At 49.4% G+C, this 23,277-nt stretch overlaps 1 protein-coding gene across 2 annotated transcripts in view; it reads right to left on the reverse strand.

Moving 5' to 3' along the window:
- FAM32A (family with sequence similarity 32 member A) overlaps positions 1–23,048 on the reverse strand; it is a 38,787-nt gene extending 15,739 nt beyond the window's left edge. For both annotated transcript variants that reach the window (XM_069740333.1, XM_069740327.1), the window contains exons 1-2: positions 22,901–23,048; positions 2,117–2,258 (exon numbers count right to left, since the gene is read on the reverse strand). In XM_069740333.1, the coding sequence (XP_069596434.1) occupies positions 2,117–2,258; positions 22,901–22,974 (216 nt within the window). In that variant the 5' untranslated portion in view covers positions 22,975–23,048. The remainder of the gene's footprint in view (positions 1–2,116; positions 2,259–22,900) is intronic.
- Between the last annotated feature and the right edge of the window lie 229 nt (positions 23,049–23,277).

Below are 23,277 nucleotides of genomic sequence, written 5' to 3' on the forward strand. Positions count from 1 at the left end.
CATGCGCGCTGTTAGCTCTTGTATAGACAGGTGTGTGCCTTTCCAAATCAAGTCCTATCAGTTTAAATAAACATAGCTGGACTCCAATAAAGGTAAAGGAACAGAACCATCTCAAGGTGGATCACAAGGAAATGTACAGCATGTGACTTAAATATGAGTGTCTGAGCAAAGGGTCTGAATACTTATCAGATGTGATTTCAGTTTTTCTTTTTCATTAAATTTACAAAAATTTCTATATTTCTGTTTATTTTCAGCTAAGTTGGGGTGCAGAGTGTACATTAATGAGAAAAAATTGGGGGGGGAATTTACCAAATGGCTGCAATGAAACAAAGAGTGAAAAATTTAAAAGGGTCTGAATACTTATTGTACCCACTGTATATCTTTATTTTTTTGAGCTTTTACACAATAAAAACTATTTTATAGAAAAAAAATAATTAGTTTTGCAAAGCTTTATTCTGAGCTATAACTTTTTTATTTTTCTGCTGATGGAGCTGTATTTTCTTTACATTCGGATTTTTGATCGCGTTTTATTGCACTTTTTGTTCGGCGGTAAAGCGCGAGGCTGCGGTGATCGCGGCACCGTAATAGTACTGCTCTGGACACAAATGCACCTCCCGCAGCAGTATTAGTACGCCGCATGTCACGAAGGGGTTAAAGTTCCATGTCTCCCAGCACCATCTGTCTGCTGAGGACACTCAGATCTCTTTCTGTCCCAAACATCAACTCTCTGCTGTCCAAAGTCTCGGAAGGTATCAGCCACATCCTCCTCCTCTCGCTTCCTCAAGCTCAATGTGGACAAATCTTAACTCATTATCCTTCCTCCATCTCACGGTCCTTCGCTACCTTATCTCTCTGTCACAAAATGTGTGTGCATGCCCTAATCATCTCCCAGCTTGACTACTGCAACATCCTCCTATGTGGCCTACCTGCAAGCACTCTCACACTTCTCCAGTCCGTTCTTCAGGGCTCATACTCACCTGCGAGAAACTCGGATGAGTCTCGCACTTCAATACCCAGCGCTGCTGCCTGCACTCAGGAGCGGAGCGTACGGCTGCATGTATTCCTATGCAGCCGCACGCTCCGATCTGAGTGCACGGTGCAGTGCCGGGTATTAACATGCGAGTCTCATTCGAGTTTCTCGCTGGCGAGTATGAGCCCTAACTCTGCTGCATGGCTAGTTCATCTCTCTCCTTGCTACTAGTGATGAGCAAATATACTCGTTACTCGAGACTTCCCGAGCATGCTCGCAGGTCCTCTGAGTATTTTTTAGTGCTTGGAAATTTAGTTTTTATTGCCGCAGCTGAATGTTTTACATCCGTTAGCCAGCATAAGTACATGTGGGGCTTGCCTGGTTGCTAGGGAATCCCCACATATATTTATGCTGGCTAACAGATGTAAATCATTCAGCTGCGGCAATAAAAACTAAATCTCCGAGCACTAAAAAATACTCGGCGGACACCCGAGCATGCTCGGGAAATCTCGAGTATCGAGTATATTCGCTCATCACTACTTGCTACTCGTCCGCTTCCCCCCTTTGCAAATCCCATTCACTGGCTCCCATTACCTAGTATATCCAGTTGAAACTACTAACACTGACCATACTACAAAGACATCTATAACCTTTCTCCTCCGTACATCTCTGAACTAATTTACTGTTATCTTCCCAAGACCTCCTCCTCCACACTTATTCATTCCTCATCCAATCGCCTCTAAGACTTCTCCCGAATATCTCCCATCCTCTGGAGTTCTGTGCCTCAATACGTCCGTTTATCCACCACATTCGGATCCTTCAGAGGGAAAACCCACCCAGATAACCCACTTCAAGAAAGATTACAACCTACAATGACCACACTGCCACCTCACCACCGGAGCTACTGCAACCCCCGACCTACTGTCTGCTTCCCCACCATCCTGTAGAATGTAAGCCCGCAAGGGCAGGGTCCTCGCCCCTCTGTACCAGACTGCCATGGTGAGTTTGTTTACTGTAAGTGATATTTGTATCTTGTATGCAACCCCTTCTCATGTACAGTACCATGGAATCAATGGTGCTATATAAATAATATAGCACAGAATATCAGATCATTGATGGCAGATATGATATTCTTATTTTACTTACTCTTTTCTCCTGCATCTTTTCAAATGCAATCTGTGCTGGTGTTCTTTTATCTAAAGCAGGCTTCTTCTTCTCCTCTTCATTTTTCATGTTGGTCATCATCTGTTCTATCATCTTATCCTTCTCTTTATCCTTCTTCTTCTTCCTAAAACACAAAATGTCCCATTATCAAAAATTTTAAAAGAGGAAATTAAGAAAAAAAAATCATCATGAATGACAGTGAAATATACATAGAACTAGAAGAGAAGGATAAATAATGGCTGCAGTAGCTACATACTACATAAGGGGTGGTCCAATGTCAGACTGGGATGCCTACGGCCCATAGGTAGAATTGACTCTAGGGGCCCACACAACAGCTATATGGAAATACTTGTTATTCCCATTATAGCGGAGTGCTGAGTGTAAAATACAGATGGCTCGTGCACATCTACTGTGCCCACACCGTAACCGTGATGCACAATTACAGTGGGGTTATTCGGTGAAAACAATCACCATGAGAATCCACTCCATTCTTCCCCTAGGAAACAGGGAAGCACTGGTGCATGGCGCATGCCCAGACATCTCTGCCACCCTGAGAATGTGCAGAAAGCCGGGTATATACTCCCTTGCAGCACTGGTGCATGACACATGCCCAGACACATCTCTGCCACGCTGAGAATGTGCAGTAAGCTGGGTATATGCTCCCTTGCAGCACTGGTGCATGACGCATGCCCAGACAAATCTCTGCCTCCCTGAGAATGCACAGTACGTCAGGTGTATGCTCCATGGCTTTATTGATGCATGATGCATGTCCAGACAGTGGTGAGATAGGACACAGGCACCGGAGAGATTTGCAGAGTAGTTAGCAATGGCTGACTGCGTCACTGCTACCTCCATGAGAATGTGCAGTACGTACACCAGGCTTTCTGTGCATTTTCAGGAAGTAATAGATTTGCAGATAGTTGACGGTAACACCGCTCTTGCAGGTTATGTTACTGATACCCCAACGCACATTGTAACTTGATAGTAGAACGATTAGTCTGGGGAAAGAAAATGCCCCGTTGACCAGTCTCTCACTGATATGCCTGCTAAATGGAAGAAAAAAAAAAAAAAACAGTTTTATGAAAATTAAACAAAAGAAATACTGTTGGAAGCAGTATATAGAGTGGGATAAAGACATCGGGCTGGTTTCTGGGACTTGGGGAAGCTAACAGGTTACGGCTAATGGAAATTAACTAACCACCCTAACTTGTACTAAACATACATAGTGTAGACAGGACAGACTGTGGCTGTGTTACATACATATATACATGCATAGTGTACATGGGGCAGACTGTGGGTGCGTAACACACATATATACATAACTGTCCCCCCACTATTCCCCAGCCTCTCCCCTCTGTCAATCCCTTCACTGGCTCCCCATTGCCCAGAGACTCCAGTACAAAACCCTAACCATGACATACAAAGCCATCCACATCCTGTCTCCTCCATACATCTGTGACCTCGTCTCCCCAGTACTTTCCTGCACGCAACCTCCGATCCTCACAAGATCTCCTTCTCTACTCCCCTTTTATCTCCTCTTCCCACAATCGTATACAAGATTTCTCTTGCGCATCACCCCTACTCTGGAATTCTCTACCACAACATATCAGACTCTCGCCTACCATCGAAACCTTCAAAAAGAACCTGAAGACCCACCTCTTCCGACAAGCCTACAACCTGCAGTAACCACCGATCGACCAAACCGCTGCACGACCAGCTCTACCCTCGCCTACTGTATCCTCACCCATCCGTGGTAGATTGTGAGCCCTCGCGGGCAGAGTCCTCTCTCCTCCTGTACCAGTCGTGACTTGTATCGTTTAAGGGTACTGTACTTGTAACACACATATACACACACAGCGTACAGGGGACAGACGGCGGCTGTGTAACACACACACACACAGCGTACACAGGACAGACGGCGGGTGTGTATTGCACTTGTTTTTATTATGTATACCCCTCCTCACATGTAAAGCGCCATGGAATAAATGGTGCTATAATAATTATACTACACAGTGTACACAGGACAGACAGCGGCTGTGTAATACACATATACACACACAGCGCAGACGGAACAGACGGCGGCTGTGTAACACATATATACATACACAGCGTACAGGGGACAGACGGCGGCTGTGTAAGACATACAGTATAGACACAATGTACACGGGACAGACGGCGGCTGTGTAACATATATACATACACAGCGTACACGGGACAGACGGCGGCTGTGTAACACATATATACATACACAGTGTACAGGGGACAGACGGCGGCTGTGTAACACATATATACATACACAGTGTACAGGGGACAGACGGCGGCTGTGTAACACATATATACATACACAGCGTACAGGGGACAGACGGCGGCTGTGTAAGACACATATACATACACAGCGCACAGGGGACAGACGGCGGCTGTGTAACACACATATATATACACAGCGCACAGGGGACAGACGGCGGCTGTGTAAGACATACAGTATAGACACACAGTGTACACGGGACAGATGGCGGCTGTGTAACACATATATACATACACAGCGTACAGGGGACAGACGGCGGCTGTGTAACACACATACACACACAGCGTACACGGGACAGACGTCGGCTGTGTAAGGCTACGTTCACATTAGCGTTCTGCCGGGCTGCGTCGGGCGCAGCCGCGGCGACGCATGCGCCCCTATATTTAACATGGGGGCGCATGGACATGCGTTTTGCGATGCATGCGTCTTTTTTGCCGCAAGCGTTAGGGCGCAGATGACGTAGCAAGATGCATTTTTTTTGCGTCCAAAATCCGGCAAAAAAAGAATGCATGCGTCGCAAAACTATTCGTTTTGCATGCGTTCTTGTTTGCGTTGTGTGTTGCGTCGCTGACGCAGCCCCGCACAACGCAAATATGAACGTAGCCTTACACACATATATACATACACAGCGTACACGGGACAGACGGCGGCTGTGTAACACACATATATACATACACAGCGTACACGGGACAGACAGCGGCTGTGTAACACACATATATACATACACAGCGTACACGGGACAGACGGCGGCTGTGTAACACACATATATATACACAGCGTACACGGGACAGACGGCGGCTGGGTAACACATATATATACACAGCGTACACGGGACAGACGGCGGCTGTGTAACACACATATATACATACACAGCGTACACGGGACAGACGGCGGCTGTGTAACATATATACACACAGCGCACACAGGACAGACGGCGGCTGGGTAACACATACACACACAGCGTACAGGGGACAGACGGCGGCTGTGTAACACACATACACACACAGCGTACACGGGACAGACGGCGGGTGTGTAACACACATATATACATACACAGCGTACACGGGACAGACGGCAGGTGTGTAACACATATATACATACACAGCGTACAGGGGACAGACGGTAGCTGTGTAAGACACATATATACATACACAGCGCACACGGGACAGAGGGTGGCTGGGTAACACACATATACATACACAGCGTACAGGGGACAGACGGCGGCTGTGTAACATACATATATGCATACACAGCGTACACGGGACAGACGGCGGCTGTGAAACACACACATATATACACACACAGTGTACACGGGACAGACGGCGGCTGTGTAAGACACATACAGTATAGACACACAGTGTACACGGGACAGACGGCGGCTGTGTAACACACATATACATACACAGCGTACACGGGACAGACGGCGGCTGTGTAACACACATATACATACACAGCGTACACGGGACAGACGGCGGCTGTGTAACATATATATACACACACAGCGTACAGGGGACAGACGGCGGCTGTGTAACACATATATACATACACAGCGCACAGGGGACAGACGGCGGCTGTGTAAGACACATACAGTATAGACACACAGTGTACACGGGACAGACGGCGGCTGTGTAACACACATATACATACACAGCGTACACGGGACAGACGGCGGCTGTGTAACACACATATACATACACAGCGTACACGGGACAGACGGCGGCTGTGTAACATATATATACACACACAGCGTACAGGGGACAGACGGCGGCTGTGTAACACATATATACATACACAGCGTACAGGGGACAGACGGCGGCTGTGTAACACACATATACATACACAGCGTACAGGGGACAGACGGCGGCTGTGTAACACACATATATACACACACAGTGTACACGGGACAGACGGCGGCTGTGTAACACATATATACACACACAGCGTACAGGGGACAGACGGCGGCTGTGTAACACACATATACATACACAGCGTACACGGGACAGACGGCGGCTGTGTAACACACATATATACACACACAGCGTACAGGGGACAGACGGCGGCTGTGTAACACATATATACACACACAGCGTACACGGGACAGACGGCGGCTGTGTAACACACATATATACATACACAGCGTACACGGGACAGACAGCGGCTGTGTAACACATATATACATACACAGCGCACAGGGGACAGACGGCGGCTGTGTAAGACACATACAGTATAGACACACACAGTGTACACGGGACAGACGGCGGCTGTGTAACACACATATATATACACAGCGTACACGGGACAGACGGCGGCTGTGTAACACATATATACATACACAGCGTACAGGGGACAGACGGCGGCTGTGTAAGACACATACAGTATAGACACACACACAGTGTACAGGGGACAGACGGCGGCTGTGTAACACACATATATACACACACAGCGTACAGGGGACAGACGGCGGCTGTGTAACACACATACATACACAGCGTACACGGGACAGACGGCGGCTGTGTAACATATATACACACAGCGCACACAGGACAGACGGCGGCTGTGTAACACACACATATATACATACACAGCGTACAGGGGACAGACGGCGGCTGTGTAACACATATATACACACACAGTGTACACGGGACAGACGGCGGCTGTGTAACACACATATATACATACACAGCGTACACGGGACAGACGGCGGCTGTGTAAGACACATACAGTATAGACACACAGTGTACACGGGACAGACGGCGGCTGTGTAACACACATATATACATACACAGCGTACACGGGACAGACGGCGGCTGTGTAACACACATATACATACACAGCGTACACGGGACAGACGGCGGCTGTGTAACACATATATACACACACAGCGTACACGGGACAGACGGCGGCTGTGTAACACACATATATACACACACAGTGTACACGGGACAGACGGCGGCTGTGTAACACACATATATACACACACAGCGTACAGGGGACAGACGGCGGCTGTGTAACACACATATACATACACAGCGCACGGGACAGACGGCGGCTGTGTAACACACATATATACACACACAGCGTACACGGGACAGATGGCGGCTGTGTAACACACATATATACATACACAGCGTACAGGGGACAGACGGCGGCTGTGTAAGACACATACAGTATAGACACACACACAGCGTACAGGGGACAGACGGCGGCTGTGTAACACACATATACATACACAGCGCACGGGACAGACGGCGGCTGTGTAACACACATATATACACACACAGCGTACACGGGACAGATGGCGGCTGTGTAACACACATATATACATACACAGCGTACAGGGGACAGACGGCGGCTGTGTAACACACATATATACACAAACAGTGTACAGGGGACAGACGGCGGCTGTGTAACACACATATACATACACAGCGTACACGGGACAGACGGCGGCTGTGTAACACATATACATACACAGCGTACAGGGGACAGACGGCGGCTGTGTAAGACACATACAGTATAGACACACACACAGTGTACAGGGGACAGACGGCGGCTGTGTAACACACATGTATACACACACAGCGTACAGGGGACAGACGGCGGCTGTGTAACACACATATACATACACAGCGCACGGGACAGACGGCGGCTGTGTAACACACATATATACACACACAGCGTACATGGGACAGACGGCGGCTGTGTAACACACATATATACATACACAGCGCACAGGGGACAGACGGCGGCTGTGTAAGATACATTCAGTATAGACACACACACAGTGTACAGGGGACAGACGGCGGCTGTGTAACACACATATATACACACACAGCGTACACGGGACAGACGGCGGCTGTGTAAGATACATTCAGTATAGACACACACACAGTGTACAGGGGACAGACGGCGGCTGTGTAACACACATATATACATACACAGCGTACAGGGGACAGACGGCGGCTGTGTAACACACATATATATACACACAGCGTACAGGGGACAGACGGCGGCTGTGTAACATACAGTATAGACACATACACAGTGTACAGGGGACAGACGGCGGCTGTGTAAGATACATACAGTATAGACACACACACAGTGTACAGGGGACAGACGGCGGCTGTGTAACACACATATATATACACACACACAGTGTACAGGGGACAGACGGCGGCTGTGTAACACACATATATACACACACAGTGTACAGGGGACAGACGGCGGCTGTGTAAGATACATACAGTATAGACACACACACAGTGTACAGGGGACAGACGGCGGCTGTGTAACACACATATATACACACACAGTGTACACGGGACAGACGGCGGCTGTGTAACACACATATATACACACACAGCGTACAGGGGACAGACGGCGGCTGTGTAACACACATATACATACACAGCGCACGGGACAGACGGCGGCTGTGTAACACACATATATACACACACAGCGTACACGGGACAGATGGCGGCTGTGTAACACACATATATACATACACAGCGTACAGGGGACAGACGGCGGCTGTGTAAGACACATACAGTATAGACACACACAGCGTACAGGGGACAGACGGCGGCTGTGTAACACACATATACATACACAGCGCACGGGACAGACGGCGGCTGTGTAACACACATATATACACACACAGCGTACACGGGACAGATGGCGGCTGTGTAACACACATATATACACACACAGCGTACACGGGACAGACGGCGGCTGTGTAACATACAGTATAGACACACACACAGTGTACAGGGGACAGACGGCGGCTGTGTAAGATACATACAGTATAGACACACACACAGTGTACAGGGGACAGACGGCGGCTGTGTAACACACATATATATACACACACAGTGTACACGGGACAGACGACGGCTGTGTAACACACATATATATATACACACACACACACAGCGTACAGGGGACAGACGGCGGCTGTGTAACATACAGTATAGACACACACCGTGTACAGGGGACAGACGGCGGCTGTGTAAGATACATACAGTATAGACACACACCGTGTACAGGGGACAGACGGCGGCTGTGTAACACATATATACATACACAGCGTACAGGGGACAGACGGCGGCTGTGTAAGACATACAGTATAGACACAATGTACACGGGACAGACGGCGGCTGTGTAACATATATACATACACAGCGTACACGGGACAGACGGCGGCTGTGTAACACATATATACATACACAGTGTACAGGGGACAGACGGCGGCTGTGTAACACATATATACATACACAGTGTACAGGGGACAGACGGCGGCTGTGTAACACATATATACATACACAGCGTACAGGGGACAGACGGCGGCTGTGTAAGACACATATACATACACAGCGCACAGGGGACAGACGGCGGCTGTGTAACACACATATATATACACAGCGCACAGGGGACAGACGGCGGCTGTGTAAGACATACAGTATAGACACACAGTGTACACGGGACAGATGGCGGCTGTGTAACACATATATACATACACAGCGTACAGGGGACAGACGGCGGCTGTGTAACACACATACACACACAGCGTACACGGGACAGACGTCGGCTGTGTAAGGCTACGTTCACATTAGCGTTCTGCCGGGCTGCGTCGGGCGCAGCCGCGGCGACGCATGCGCCCCTATATTTAACATGGGGGCGCATGGACATGCGTTTTGCGATGCATGCGTCTTTTTTGCCGCAAGCGTTAGGGCGCAGATGACGTAGCAAGATGCATTTTTTTTGCGTCCAAAATCCGGCAAAAAAAGAATGCATGCGTCGCAAAACTATTCGTTTTGCATGCGTTCTTGTTTGCGTTGTGTGTTGCGTCGCTGACGCAGCCCCGCACAACGCAAATATGAACGTAGCCTTACACACATATATACATACACAGCGTACACGGGACAGACGGCGGCTGTGTAACACACATATATACATACACAGCGTACACGGGACAGACAGCGGCTGTGTAACACACATATATACATACTCAGCGTACACGGGACAGACGGCGGCTGTGTAACACACATATATATACACAGCGTACACGGGACAGACGGCGGCTGGGTAACACACATATATACATACACAGCGTACACGGGACAGACGGCGGCTGTGTAACATATATACACACAGCGCACACAGGACAGACGGCGGCTGGGTAACACATACACACACAGCGTACAGGGGACAGACGGCGGCTGTGTAACACACATACACACACAGCGTACACGGGACAGACGGCGGGTGTGTAACACACATATATACATACACAGCGTACACGGGACAGACGGCAGGTGTGTAACACATATATACATACACAGCGTACAGGGGACAGACGGTAGCTGTGTAAGACACATATATACATACACAGCGCACACGGGACAGAGGGTGGCTGGGTAACACACATATACATACACAGCGTACAGGGGACAGACGGCGGCTGTGTAACATACATATATGCATACACAGCGTACACGGGACAGACGGCGGCTGTGAAACACACATATATACATACACAGCGTACAGGGGACAGACGGCGGCTGTGTAACACACACATATATACACACACAGTGTACACGGGACAGACGGCGGCTGTGTAAGACACATACAGTATAGACACACAGTGTACACGGGACAGACGGCGGCTGTGAAACACACATATATACATACACAGCGTACACGGGACAGACGGCGGCTGTGTAACACACATATACATACACAGCGTACACGGGACAGACGGCGGCTGTGTAACATATATACACACACAGCGTACACGGGACAGACGGCGGCTGTGTAACACAAATATATACATACACAGCGTACACGGGACAGACGGCGGCTGTGTAACACACATATATACACACACAGCGTACAGGGGACAGACGGCGGCTGTGTAACACATATATACATACACAGCGCACAGGGGACAGACGGCGGCTGTGTAAGACACATACAGTATAGACACACACAGTGTACACGGGACAGACGGCGGCTGTGTAACACACATATACATACACAGCGTACAGGGGACAGACGGCGGCTGTGTAACACACATATATACACACACAGTGTACACGGGACAGACGGCGGCTGTGTAACACATATATACACACACAGCGTACAGGGGACAGACGGCGGCTGTGTAACACACATATACATACACAGCGTACACGGGACAGACGGCGGCTGTGTAACACACATATATACACACACAGCGTACAGGGGACAGACGGCGGCTGTGTAACACATATATACACACACAGCGTACACGGGACAGACGGCGGCTGTGTAACACACATATATACATACACAGCGTACACGGGACAGACAGCGGCTGTGTAACACATATATACATACACAGCGCACAGGGGACAGACGGCGGCTGTGTAAGACACATACAGTATAGACACACAGTGTACACGGGACAGACGGCGGCTGTGTAACACACATATATATACACAGCGTACAGGGGACAGACGGCGGCTGTGTAAGACACATACAGTATAGACACACACACAGTGTACAGGGGACAGACGGCGGCTGTGTAACACACATATATACACACACAGCGTACAGGGGACAGACGGCGGCTGTGTAACACACATATACATACACAGCGTACACGGGACAGACGGCGGCTGTGTAACACATATATACACACACAGCGTACACGGGACAGACGGCGGCTGTGTAACACACACATATATACATACACAGCGTACAGGGGACAGACGGCGGCTGTGTAACACATATATACACACACAGTGTACACGGGACAGACGGCGGCTGTGTAACACACATATATACATACACAGCGTACACGGGACAGACGGCGGCTGTGTAAGACACATACAGTATAGACACACAGTGTACACGGGACAGACGGCGGCTGTGTAACACACATATATACATACACAGCGTACACGGGACAGACGGCGGCTGTGTAACACACATATACATACACAGCGTACACGGGACAGACGGCGGCTGTGTAACACATATATACACACACAGCGTACACGGGACAGACGGCGGCTGTGTAACACACATATATACACACACAGTGTACACGGGACAGACGGCGGCTGTGTAACACACATATATACACACACAGCGTACAGGGGACAGACGGCGGCTGTGTAACACACATATACATACACAGCGCACGGGACAGACGGCGGCTGTGTAACACATATATACACACACAGCGTACACGGGACAGATGGCGGCTGTGTAACACACATATATACATACACAGCGTACAGGGGACAGACGGCGGCTGTGTAAGACACATACAGTATAGACACACACACAGCGTACAGGGGACAGACGGCGGCTGTGTAACACACATATACATACACAGCGCACGGGACAGACGGCGGCTGTGTAACACACATATATACACACACAGCGTACACGGGACAGATGGCGGCTGTGTAACACACATATATACATACACAGCGTACAGGGGACAGACGGCGGCTGTGTAACACACATATATACACAAACAGTGTACAGGGGACAGACGGCGGCTGTGTAACACACATATACATACACAGCGTACACGGGACAGACGGCGGCTGTGTAACACATATACATACACAGCGTACAGGGGACAGACGGCGGCTGTGTAAGACACATACAGTATAGACACACACAGTGTACAGGGGACAGACGGCGGCTGTGTAACACACATGTATACACACACAGCGTACAGGGGACAGACGGCGGCTGTGTAACACACATATACATACACAGCGCACGGGACAGACGGCGGCTGTGTAACACACATATATACACACACAGCGTACATGGGACAGACGGCGGCTGTGTAACACATATATACATACACAGCGCACAGGGGACAGACGGCGGCTGTGTAAGATACATTCAGTATAGACACACACACAGTGTACAGGGGACAGACGGCGGCTGTGTAACACACATATATACACACACAGCGTACACGGGACAGACGGCGGCTGTGTAAGATACATTCAGTATAGACACACACACAGTGTACAGGGGACAGACGGCGGCTGTGTAACACACATATATACATACACAGCGTACAGGGGACAGACGGCGGCTGTGTAACACACATATATATATACACACAGCGTACAGGGGACAGACGGCGGCTGTGTAACATACAGTATAGACACATACACAGTGTACAGGGGACAGACGGCGGCTGTGTAAGATACATACAGTATAGACACACACACAGTGTACAGGGGACAGACGGCGGCTGTGTAACACACATATATATACACACACACAGTGTACAGGGGACAGACGGCGGCTGTGTAACACACATATATACACACACAGTGTACAGGGGACAGACGGCGGCTGTGTAAGATACATACAGTATAGACACACACACAGTGTACAGGGGACAGACGGCGGCTGTGTAACACACATATATACACACACAGTGTACACGGGACAGACGGCGGCTGTGTAACACACATATATACACACACAGCGTACAGGGGACAGACGGCGGCTGTGTAACACACATATACATACACAGCGCACGGGACAGACGGCGGCTGTGTAACACACATATATACACACACAGCGTACACGGGACAGATGGCGGCTGTGTAACACACATATATACATACACAGCGTACAGGGGACAGACGGCGGCTGTGTAAGACACATACAGTATAGACACACACAGCGTACAGGGGACAGACGGCGGCTGTGTAACACACATATACATACACAGCGCACGGGACAGACGGCGGCTGTGTAACACACATATATACACACACAGCGTACACGGGACAGATGGCGGCTGTGTAACACACATATATACACACACAGCGTACACGGGACAGACGGCGGCTGTGTAACATACAGTATAGACACACACACAGTGTACAGGGGACAGACGGCGGCTGTGTAAGATACAGTATAGACACACAGTGTACAGGGGACAGACGGCGGCTGTGTAAGATACATACAGTATAGACACACACACAGTGTACAGGGGACAGACGGCGGCTGTGTAACACACATATATATACACACACAGTGTACACGGGACAGACGACGGCTGTGTAACACACATATATATATACACACACACACACAGCGTACAGGGGACAGACGGCGGCTGTGTAACATACAGTATAGACACACACACAGTGTACAGGGGACAGACGGCGGCTGTGTAAGATACAGTATAGACACACACCGTGTACAGGGGACAGACGGCGGCTGTGTAAGATACATACAGTATAGACACACACACAGTGTACAGGGGACAGACGGCGGCTGTGTAAGATACAGTATAGACACACACCGTGTACAGGGGACAGACGGCGGCTGTGTAAGATACATACAGTATAGACACACACACAGTGTACAGGGGACAGACGGCGGCTGTGTAACATACAGTATAGACACACACACAGTGTACAGGGGACAGACGGCGGCTGTGTAAGATACATACAGTATAGACACACACACAGTGTACAGGGGACAGACGGCGGCTGTGTAACACACATATATATACACACACACACACAGTGTACAGGGGACAGACGGCGGCTGTGTAACATTCAGTATAGACACACAGTGTACAGGGGACAGACGGCGTGTGTGTAACATACAGTATAGACACACACAGTGTACAGGGGACAGACGGCGGCTGTGTAACACACATATATATACACACACACAGTGTACAGGGGACAGACGGCGGCTGTGTAACATACAGTATAGACACACACACAGTGTACAGGGGACAGACGGCGGCTGTGTAAGATACAGTATAGACACACAGTGTACAGGGGACAGACGGCGGCTGTGTAAGATACATACAGTATAGACACACACACAGTGTACAGGGGACAGACGGCGGCTGTGTAAGATACATACAGTATAGACACACACACAGTGTACAGGGGACAGACGGCGGCTGTGTAACATTCAGTATAGACACACAGTGTACAGGGGACAGACGGCGTGTGTGTAACATACAGTATAGACACACACAGTGTACAGGGGACAGACGGCGGCTGTGTAACATACAGTATAGACGCACACACAGTGTACAGGGGACAGACGGCGGCTGTGTAAGATACAGTATAGACACACAGTGTACAGGGGACAGACGGCGGCTGTGTAAGATACATACAGTATAGACACACACACAGTGTACAGGGGACAGACGGCGGCTGTGTAAGATACAGTATAGACACACAGTGTACACGGGACAGACGGCGGCTGTGTAACATACAGTATAGACACACACAGTGTACAGGGGACAGACGGCGGCTGTATAACACACATATATACACACACAGTGTACAGGGGACAGACGGCGGCTGTGTAACATACAGTATAGACACACACACAGTGTACAGGGGACAGACGGCGGCTGTGTAACATACAGTATAGACACACACACAGTGTACAGGGGACAGACGGCGGCTGTGTAACATACAGTATAGACACACACAGTGTACAGGGGACAGACGGCGGCTGTGTAACATACAGTATAGACACACACAGTGTACAGGGGACAGACGGCGGCTGTGTAACACACATATATATACACACACACACAGTGTACAGGGGACAGACGGCGGCTGTGTAACATACAGTATAGACACACACACAGTGTACAGGGGACAGACGGCGGCTGTGTAACACACATATATATACACACACAGTGTACAGGGGACAGACGGCGGCTGTGTAACATACAGTATAGACACATACACAGTGTACAGGGGACAGACGGCGGCTGTGTAAGATACATACAGTATAGACACACAGTGTACAGGGGACAGACGGCGGCTGTGTAACACACATATATATACACACACACAGTGTACAGGGGACAGACGGCGGCTGTGTAACATTCAGTATAGACACACACAGTGTACAGGGGACAGACGGCGTGTGTGTAACATACAGTATAGACACACAGTGTACAGGGGACAGACGGCGGCTGTGTAACATACAGTATAGACACATACACAGTGTACAGGGGACAGACGGCGGCTGTGTAAGATACATACAGTATAGACACACACAGTGTACAGGGGACAGACGGCGGCTGTGTAACACACATATATATACACACACAGTGTACAGGGGACAGACGGCGGCTGTGTAACATTCAGTATAGACACACACAGTGTACAGGGGACAGACGGCGTGTGTGTAACATACAGTATAGACACACACAGTGTACAGGGGACAGACGGCGGCTGTGTAACATACAGTATAGACACATACACAGTGTACAGGGGACAGACGGCGGCTGTGTAAGATACATACAGTATAGACACACACAGTGTACAGGGGACAGACGGCGGCTGTGTAACACACATATATACACACACAGTGTACAGGGGACAGACGGCGGCTGTGTAACATTCAGTATAGACACACACAGTGTACAGGGGACAGGCGGCGTGTGTGTAACATACAGTATAGACACACACAGTGTACACGGGACAGACGGCGGCTGTGTAACACACATATATACACACACAGTGTACAGGGGACAGACGGCGGCTGTGTAACACACATATATATACACACACAGTGTACAGGGGACAGACGGCGGCTGTGTAACATTCAGTATAGACACACACAGTGTACAGGGGACAGACGGCGGCTGTGTAACATACAGTATAGACACATACACAGTGTACAGGGGACAGACGGCGGCTGTGTAAGATACATACAGTATAGACACACACAGTGTACAGGGGACAGACGGCGGCTGTGTAACACACATATATATACACACACAGTGTACAGGGGACAGACGGCGTGTGTGTAACATACAGTATAGACACACACAGTGTACAGGGGACAGACGGCGGCTGTGTAACATACAGTATAGACACACACAGTGTACAGGGGACAGACGGCGGCTGTGTAACATACAGTATAGACACACACACAGTGTACAGGGGACAGACGGCGGCTGTGTAACATACAGTATAGACACATACACAGTGTACAGGGGACAGACGGCGGCTGTGTAAGATACATACAGTATAGACACACACAGTGTACAGGGGACAGACGGCGGCTGTGTAACACACATATATATACACACACACAGTGTACAGGGGACAGACGGCGGCTGTGTAACATTCAGTATAGACACACAGTGTACAGGGGACAGACGGCGGCTGTGTAACATACAGTATAGACACATACACAGTGTACAGGGGACAGACGGCGGCTGTGTAAGATACATACAGTATAGACACACACAGTGTACAGGGGACAGACGGCGGCTGTGTAACACACATATATATACACACACAGTGTACAGGGGACAGACGGCGGCTGTGTAACATTCAGTATAGACACACACAGTGTACAGGGGACAGACGGCGTGTGTGTAACATACAGTATAGACACACACAGTGTACAGGGGACAGACGGCGGCTGTGTAACATACAGTATAGACACATACACAGTGTACAGGGGACAGACGGCGGCTGTGTAAGATACATTCAGTATAGACACACACAGTGTACAGGGGACAGACGGCGTGTGTGTAACATACAGTATAGACACACACAGTGTACAGGGGACAGACGGCGGCTATGTAACATACAGTATAGACACACACAGTGTACAGGGGACAGACGGCGGCTGTGTAAGATACATACAGTATAGACACACAGTGTACAGGGGACAGACGGCGGCTGTGTAACACACATATATATACACACACAGTGTACAGGGGACAGACGGCGGCTGTGTAACATTCAGTATAGACACACACAGTGTACAGGGGACAGACGGCGTGTGTGTAACATACAGTATAGACACACACAGTGTACACGGGACAGACGGCGGCTGTGTAACACACATATATACACACACAGTGTACAGGGGACAGACGGCGGCTGTGTAACACACATATATATACACACACAGTGTACAGGGGACAGACGGCGGCTGTGTAACATTCAGTATAGACACACACAGTGTACAGGGGACAGACGGCGTGTGTGTAACATACAGTATAGACACACACAGTGTACACGGGACAGACGGCGGCTGTGTAACATACAGTATAGACACATACACAGTGTACAGGGGACAGACGGCGGCTGTGTAAGATACATACAGTATAGACACACACAGTGTACAGGGGACAGACGGCGGCTGTGTAACACACATATATATACACACACAGTGTACAGGGGACAGACGGCGGCTGTGTAACATTCAGTATAGACACACACAGTGTACAGGGGACAGACGGCGGCTGTGTAACATACAGTATAGACACACACAGTGTACAGGGGACAGACGGCGGCTGTGTAACATACAGTATAGACACATACACAGTGTACAGGGGACAGACGGCGGCTGTGTAAGATACATACAGTATAGACACACACAGTGTACAGGGGACAGACGGCGGCTGTGTAACACACATATATACACACACAGTGTACAGGGGACAGACGGCGGCTGTGTAACATTCAGTATAGACACACACAGTGTACAGGGGACAGGCGGCGTGTGTGTAACATACAGTATAGACACACACAGTGTACACGGGACAGACGGCGGCTGTGTAACACACATATATACACACACAGTGTACAGGGGACAGACGGCGGCTGTGTAACACACATATATATACACACACAGTGTACAGGGGACAGACGGCGGCTGTGTAAGATACATACAGTATAGACACACACAGTGTACAGGGGACAGACGGCGGCTGTGTAACACACATATATATACACACACAGTGTACAGGGGACAGACGGCGGCTGTGTAACATTCAGTATAGACACACACAGTGTACAGGGGACAGACGGCGGCTGTGTAAGATACATACAGTATAGACACACACAGTGTACAGGGGACAGACGGCGGCTGTGTAACACACATATATATACACACACAGTGTACAGGGGACAGACGGTGGCTGTGTAACACACATATATATACACACACACAGTGTACAGGGGACAGACGGCGGCTGTGTAACATTCAGTATAGACACACACAGTGTACAGGGGACAGACGGCGTGTGTGTAACATACAGTATAGACACACACAGTGTACACGGGACAGACGGCGGCTGTGTAACACATATATACACACACAGTGTACAGGGGACAGACGGCGGCTGTGTAACACACATATATACACACACAGTGTACAGGGGACAGACGGCGGCTGTGTAACACACATATATATACACACACAGTGTACAGGGGACAGACGGCGGCTGTGTAACATACAGTATAGACACACACACAGTGTACAGGGGACAGACGGCGGCTGTGTAACACACATATATATACACACACAGTGTACAGGGGACAGACGGCGGCTGTGTAACACACATATATATACACACACAGTGTACAGGGGACAGACGGCGGCTGTGTAACATTCAGTATAGACACACACAGTGTACAGGGGACAGACGGCGTGTGTGTAACATACAGTATAGACACACACAGTGTACACGGGACAGACGGCGGCTGTGTAACACATATATACACACACAGTGTACAGGGGACAGACGGCGGCTGTGTAACACACATATATACACACACAGTGTACAGGGGACAGACGGCGGCTGTGTAACACACATATATATACACACACACAGTGTACAGGGGACAGACGGCGGCTGTGTAACATACAGTATAGACACACACAGTGTACAGGGGACAGACGGCGGCTGTGTAACACACATATATATACACACACACACACAGTGTACAGGGGACAGACGGCGGCTGTGTAACACACATATATACACACACAGTGTACAGGGGACAGACGGCGGCTGTGTAACACATATATATATACACACACAGTGTACAGGGGACAGACGGCGGCTGTGTAACACACATATATATACACACACAGTGTACAGGGGACAGACGGCGGCTGTGTAACATACAGTATAGACACACACACAGTGTACAGGGGACAGACGGCGGCTGTGTAACACACATATATACACACACAGTGTACAGGGGACAGACGGCGGCTGTGTAACACACATATATATACACACACAGTGTACAGGGGACAGACGGCGGCTGTGTAACACACATATATACATACACAGTGTACAGGGGACAGACGGCGGCTGTGTAACACACATATATATACACACACAGTGTACAGGGGACAGACGGCGGCTGTGTAACACACATATATACACACACAGTGTACAGGGGACAGACGGCGGCTGTGTAACACACATATATATACACACACAGTGTACAGGGGACAGACGGCGGCTGTGTAACACACATATATACACACACAGTGTACAGGGGACAGACGGCGGCTGTGTAACACACATATATACATACACAGTGTACAGGGGACAGACGGCGGCTGTGTAACACACATATATATACACACACAGTGTACAGGGGACAGACGGCGGCTGTGTAACACACATATATACACACACAGTGTACAGGGGACAGACGGCGGCTGTGTAACACACATATATATACACACACACAGTGTACAGGGGACAGACGGCGGCTGTGTAACATACAGTATAGACACACACACAGTGTACAGGGGACAGACGGCGGCTGTGTAACACACATATATACACACACAGTGTACAGGGGACAGACGGCGGCTGTGTAACACACATATATATACACACACAGTGTACAGGGGACAGACGGCGGCTGTGTAACACACATATATACATACACAGTGTACAGGGGACAGACGGCGGCTGTGTAACACACATATATATACACACACAGTGTACAGGGGACAGACGGCGGCTGTGTAACACACATATATACACACACAGTGTACAGGGGACAGACGGCGGCTGTGTAACACACATATATATACACACACAGTGTACAGGGGACAGACGGCGGCTGTGTAACACACATATATACACACACAGTGTACAGGGGACAGACGGCGGCTGTGTAACACACATATATACATACACAGTGTACAGGGGACAGACGGCGGCTGTGTAACACACATATATATACACACACAGTGTACAGGGGACAGACGGCGGCTGTGTAACACACATATATACACACACAGTGTACAGGGGACAGACGGCGGCTGTGTAACACACATATATATACACACACACAGTGTACAGGGGACAGACGGCGGCTGTGTAACATACAGTATAGACACACACACAGTGTACAGGGGACAGACGGCGGCTGTGTAACACACATATATATACACACACACACACAGTGTACAGGGGACAGACGGCGGCTGTGTAACACACATATATACACACACAGTGTACAGGGGACAGACGGCGGCTGTGTAACACACATATATATATACACACACAGTGTACAGGGGACAGACGGCGGCTGTGTAACACACATATATATACACACACAGTGTACAGGGGACAGACGGCGGCTGTGTAACATACAGTATAGACACACACACAGTGTACAGGGGACAGACGGCGGCTGTGTAACACACATATATACACACACAGTGTACAGGGGACAGACGGCGGCTGTGTAACACACATATATATACACACACAGTGTACAGGGGACAGACGGCGGCTGTGTAACACACATATATACATACACAGTGTACAGGGGACAGACGGCGGCTGTGTAACACACATATATACACACACAGTGTACAGGGGACAGACGGCGGCTGTGTAACACACATATATACATACACAGTGTACAGGGGACAGACGGCGGCTGTGTAACACACATATATATACACACACAGTGTACAGGGGACAGACGGCGGCTGTGTAACACACATATATACACACACAGTGTACAGGGGACAGACGGCGGCTGTGTAACACACATATATACACACACAGTGTACAGGGGACAGACGGCGGCTGTGTAACATACAGTATAGACACACACACAGTGTACAGGGGACAGACGGCGGCTGTGTAACACACATATATATACACACACACACACACAGTGTACAGGGGACAGACGGCGGCTGTGTAACACACATATATACATACACAGTGTACAGGGGACAGACGGCGGCTGTGTAACATACAGTATAGACACACACACAGTGTACAGGGGACAGACGGCGTGTGTGTAACCTGCACGAACGTTACCTCATTTCTATATGTATACACCCATGTCACTACCTCAGCTGCTCCTCTCAGTTCCTCACCTGTGGCCTCTCACTTCTTTTTACATTTTTTCTGTAACCAATAAAACTGTACCCTATAATTGAGGCCTCTATTTCTATATGTTAGTAAGACTTCTTGACTAAATAGACTTATTGCTGAGTATTAGTTGTGAGGGAGAGGAAATAACATCTCCGGCTGGGGTCACCACCATTGTACCCAGCCAGGTATAGGCCCTGTAGGCGAGAGACAATGGGTCGCTACAACACAGGCTTAGTACTGTACAATCGGCGCCTGCACTCACTTCTTCCCCGCGCTGAGCTCCCCGATGCCTTTGAGCCGCAGGGTCCCTTTCTGGGCGCTCTCGTACTCCGCCATCTTGACTCCTCCCGGCCACCGTAGGGAAGATGCTACAATGGATGGGCTCCTGTACGTATAACGTCATTTGGTCACGTGCCTCCGTGGTCACGTGGCCGCTTGGAGGAAGTAGCGCTGGCTTCCATCCTCGGACAGTTGGTGTCAAGCACCTGTTGCATGAGACGCTGGGTCTCCAGGGGAGGATGTTGGGGGATTTGGGGGGCTCTCTGGTGAAATGAGGGAGGGTGTACGATGAGGGTGTCTCGTGGAATGTGGGGGTCGACTATAATGAGGTTAGGAGAAATATGAGGTCTGTATGATGCG

This window comes from Ranitomeya imitator, chromosome 1, assembly GCF_032444005.1.
Source record: "Ranitomeya imitator isolate aRanImi1 chromosome 1, aRanImi1.pri, whole genome shotgun sequence".
NCBI lineage: Eukaryota > Metazoa > Chordata > Amphibia > Anura > Dendrobatidae > Ranitomeya > Ranitomeya imitator.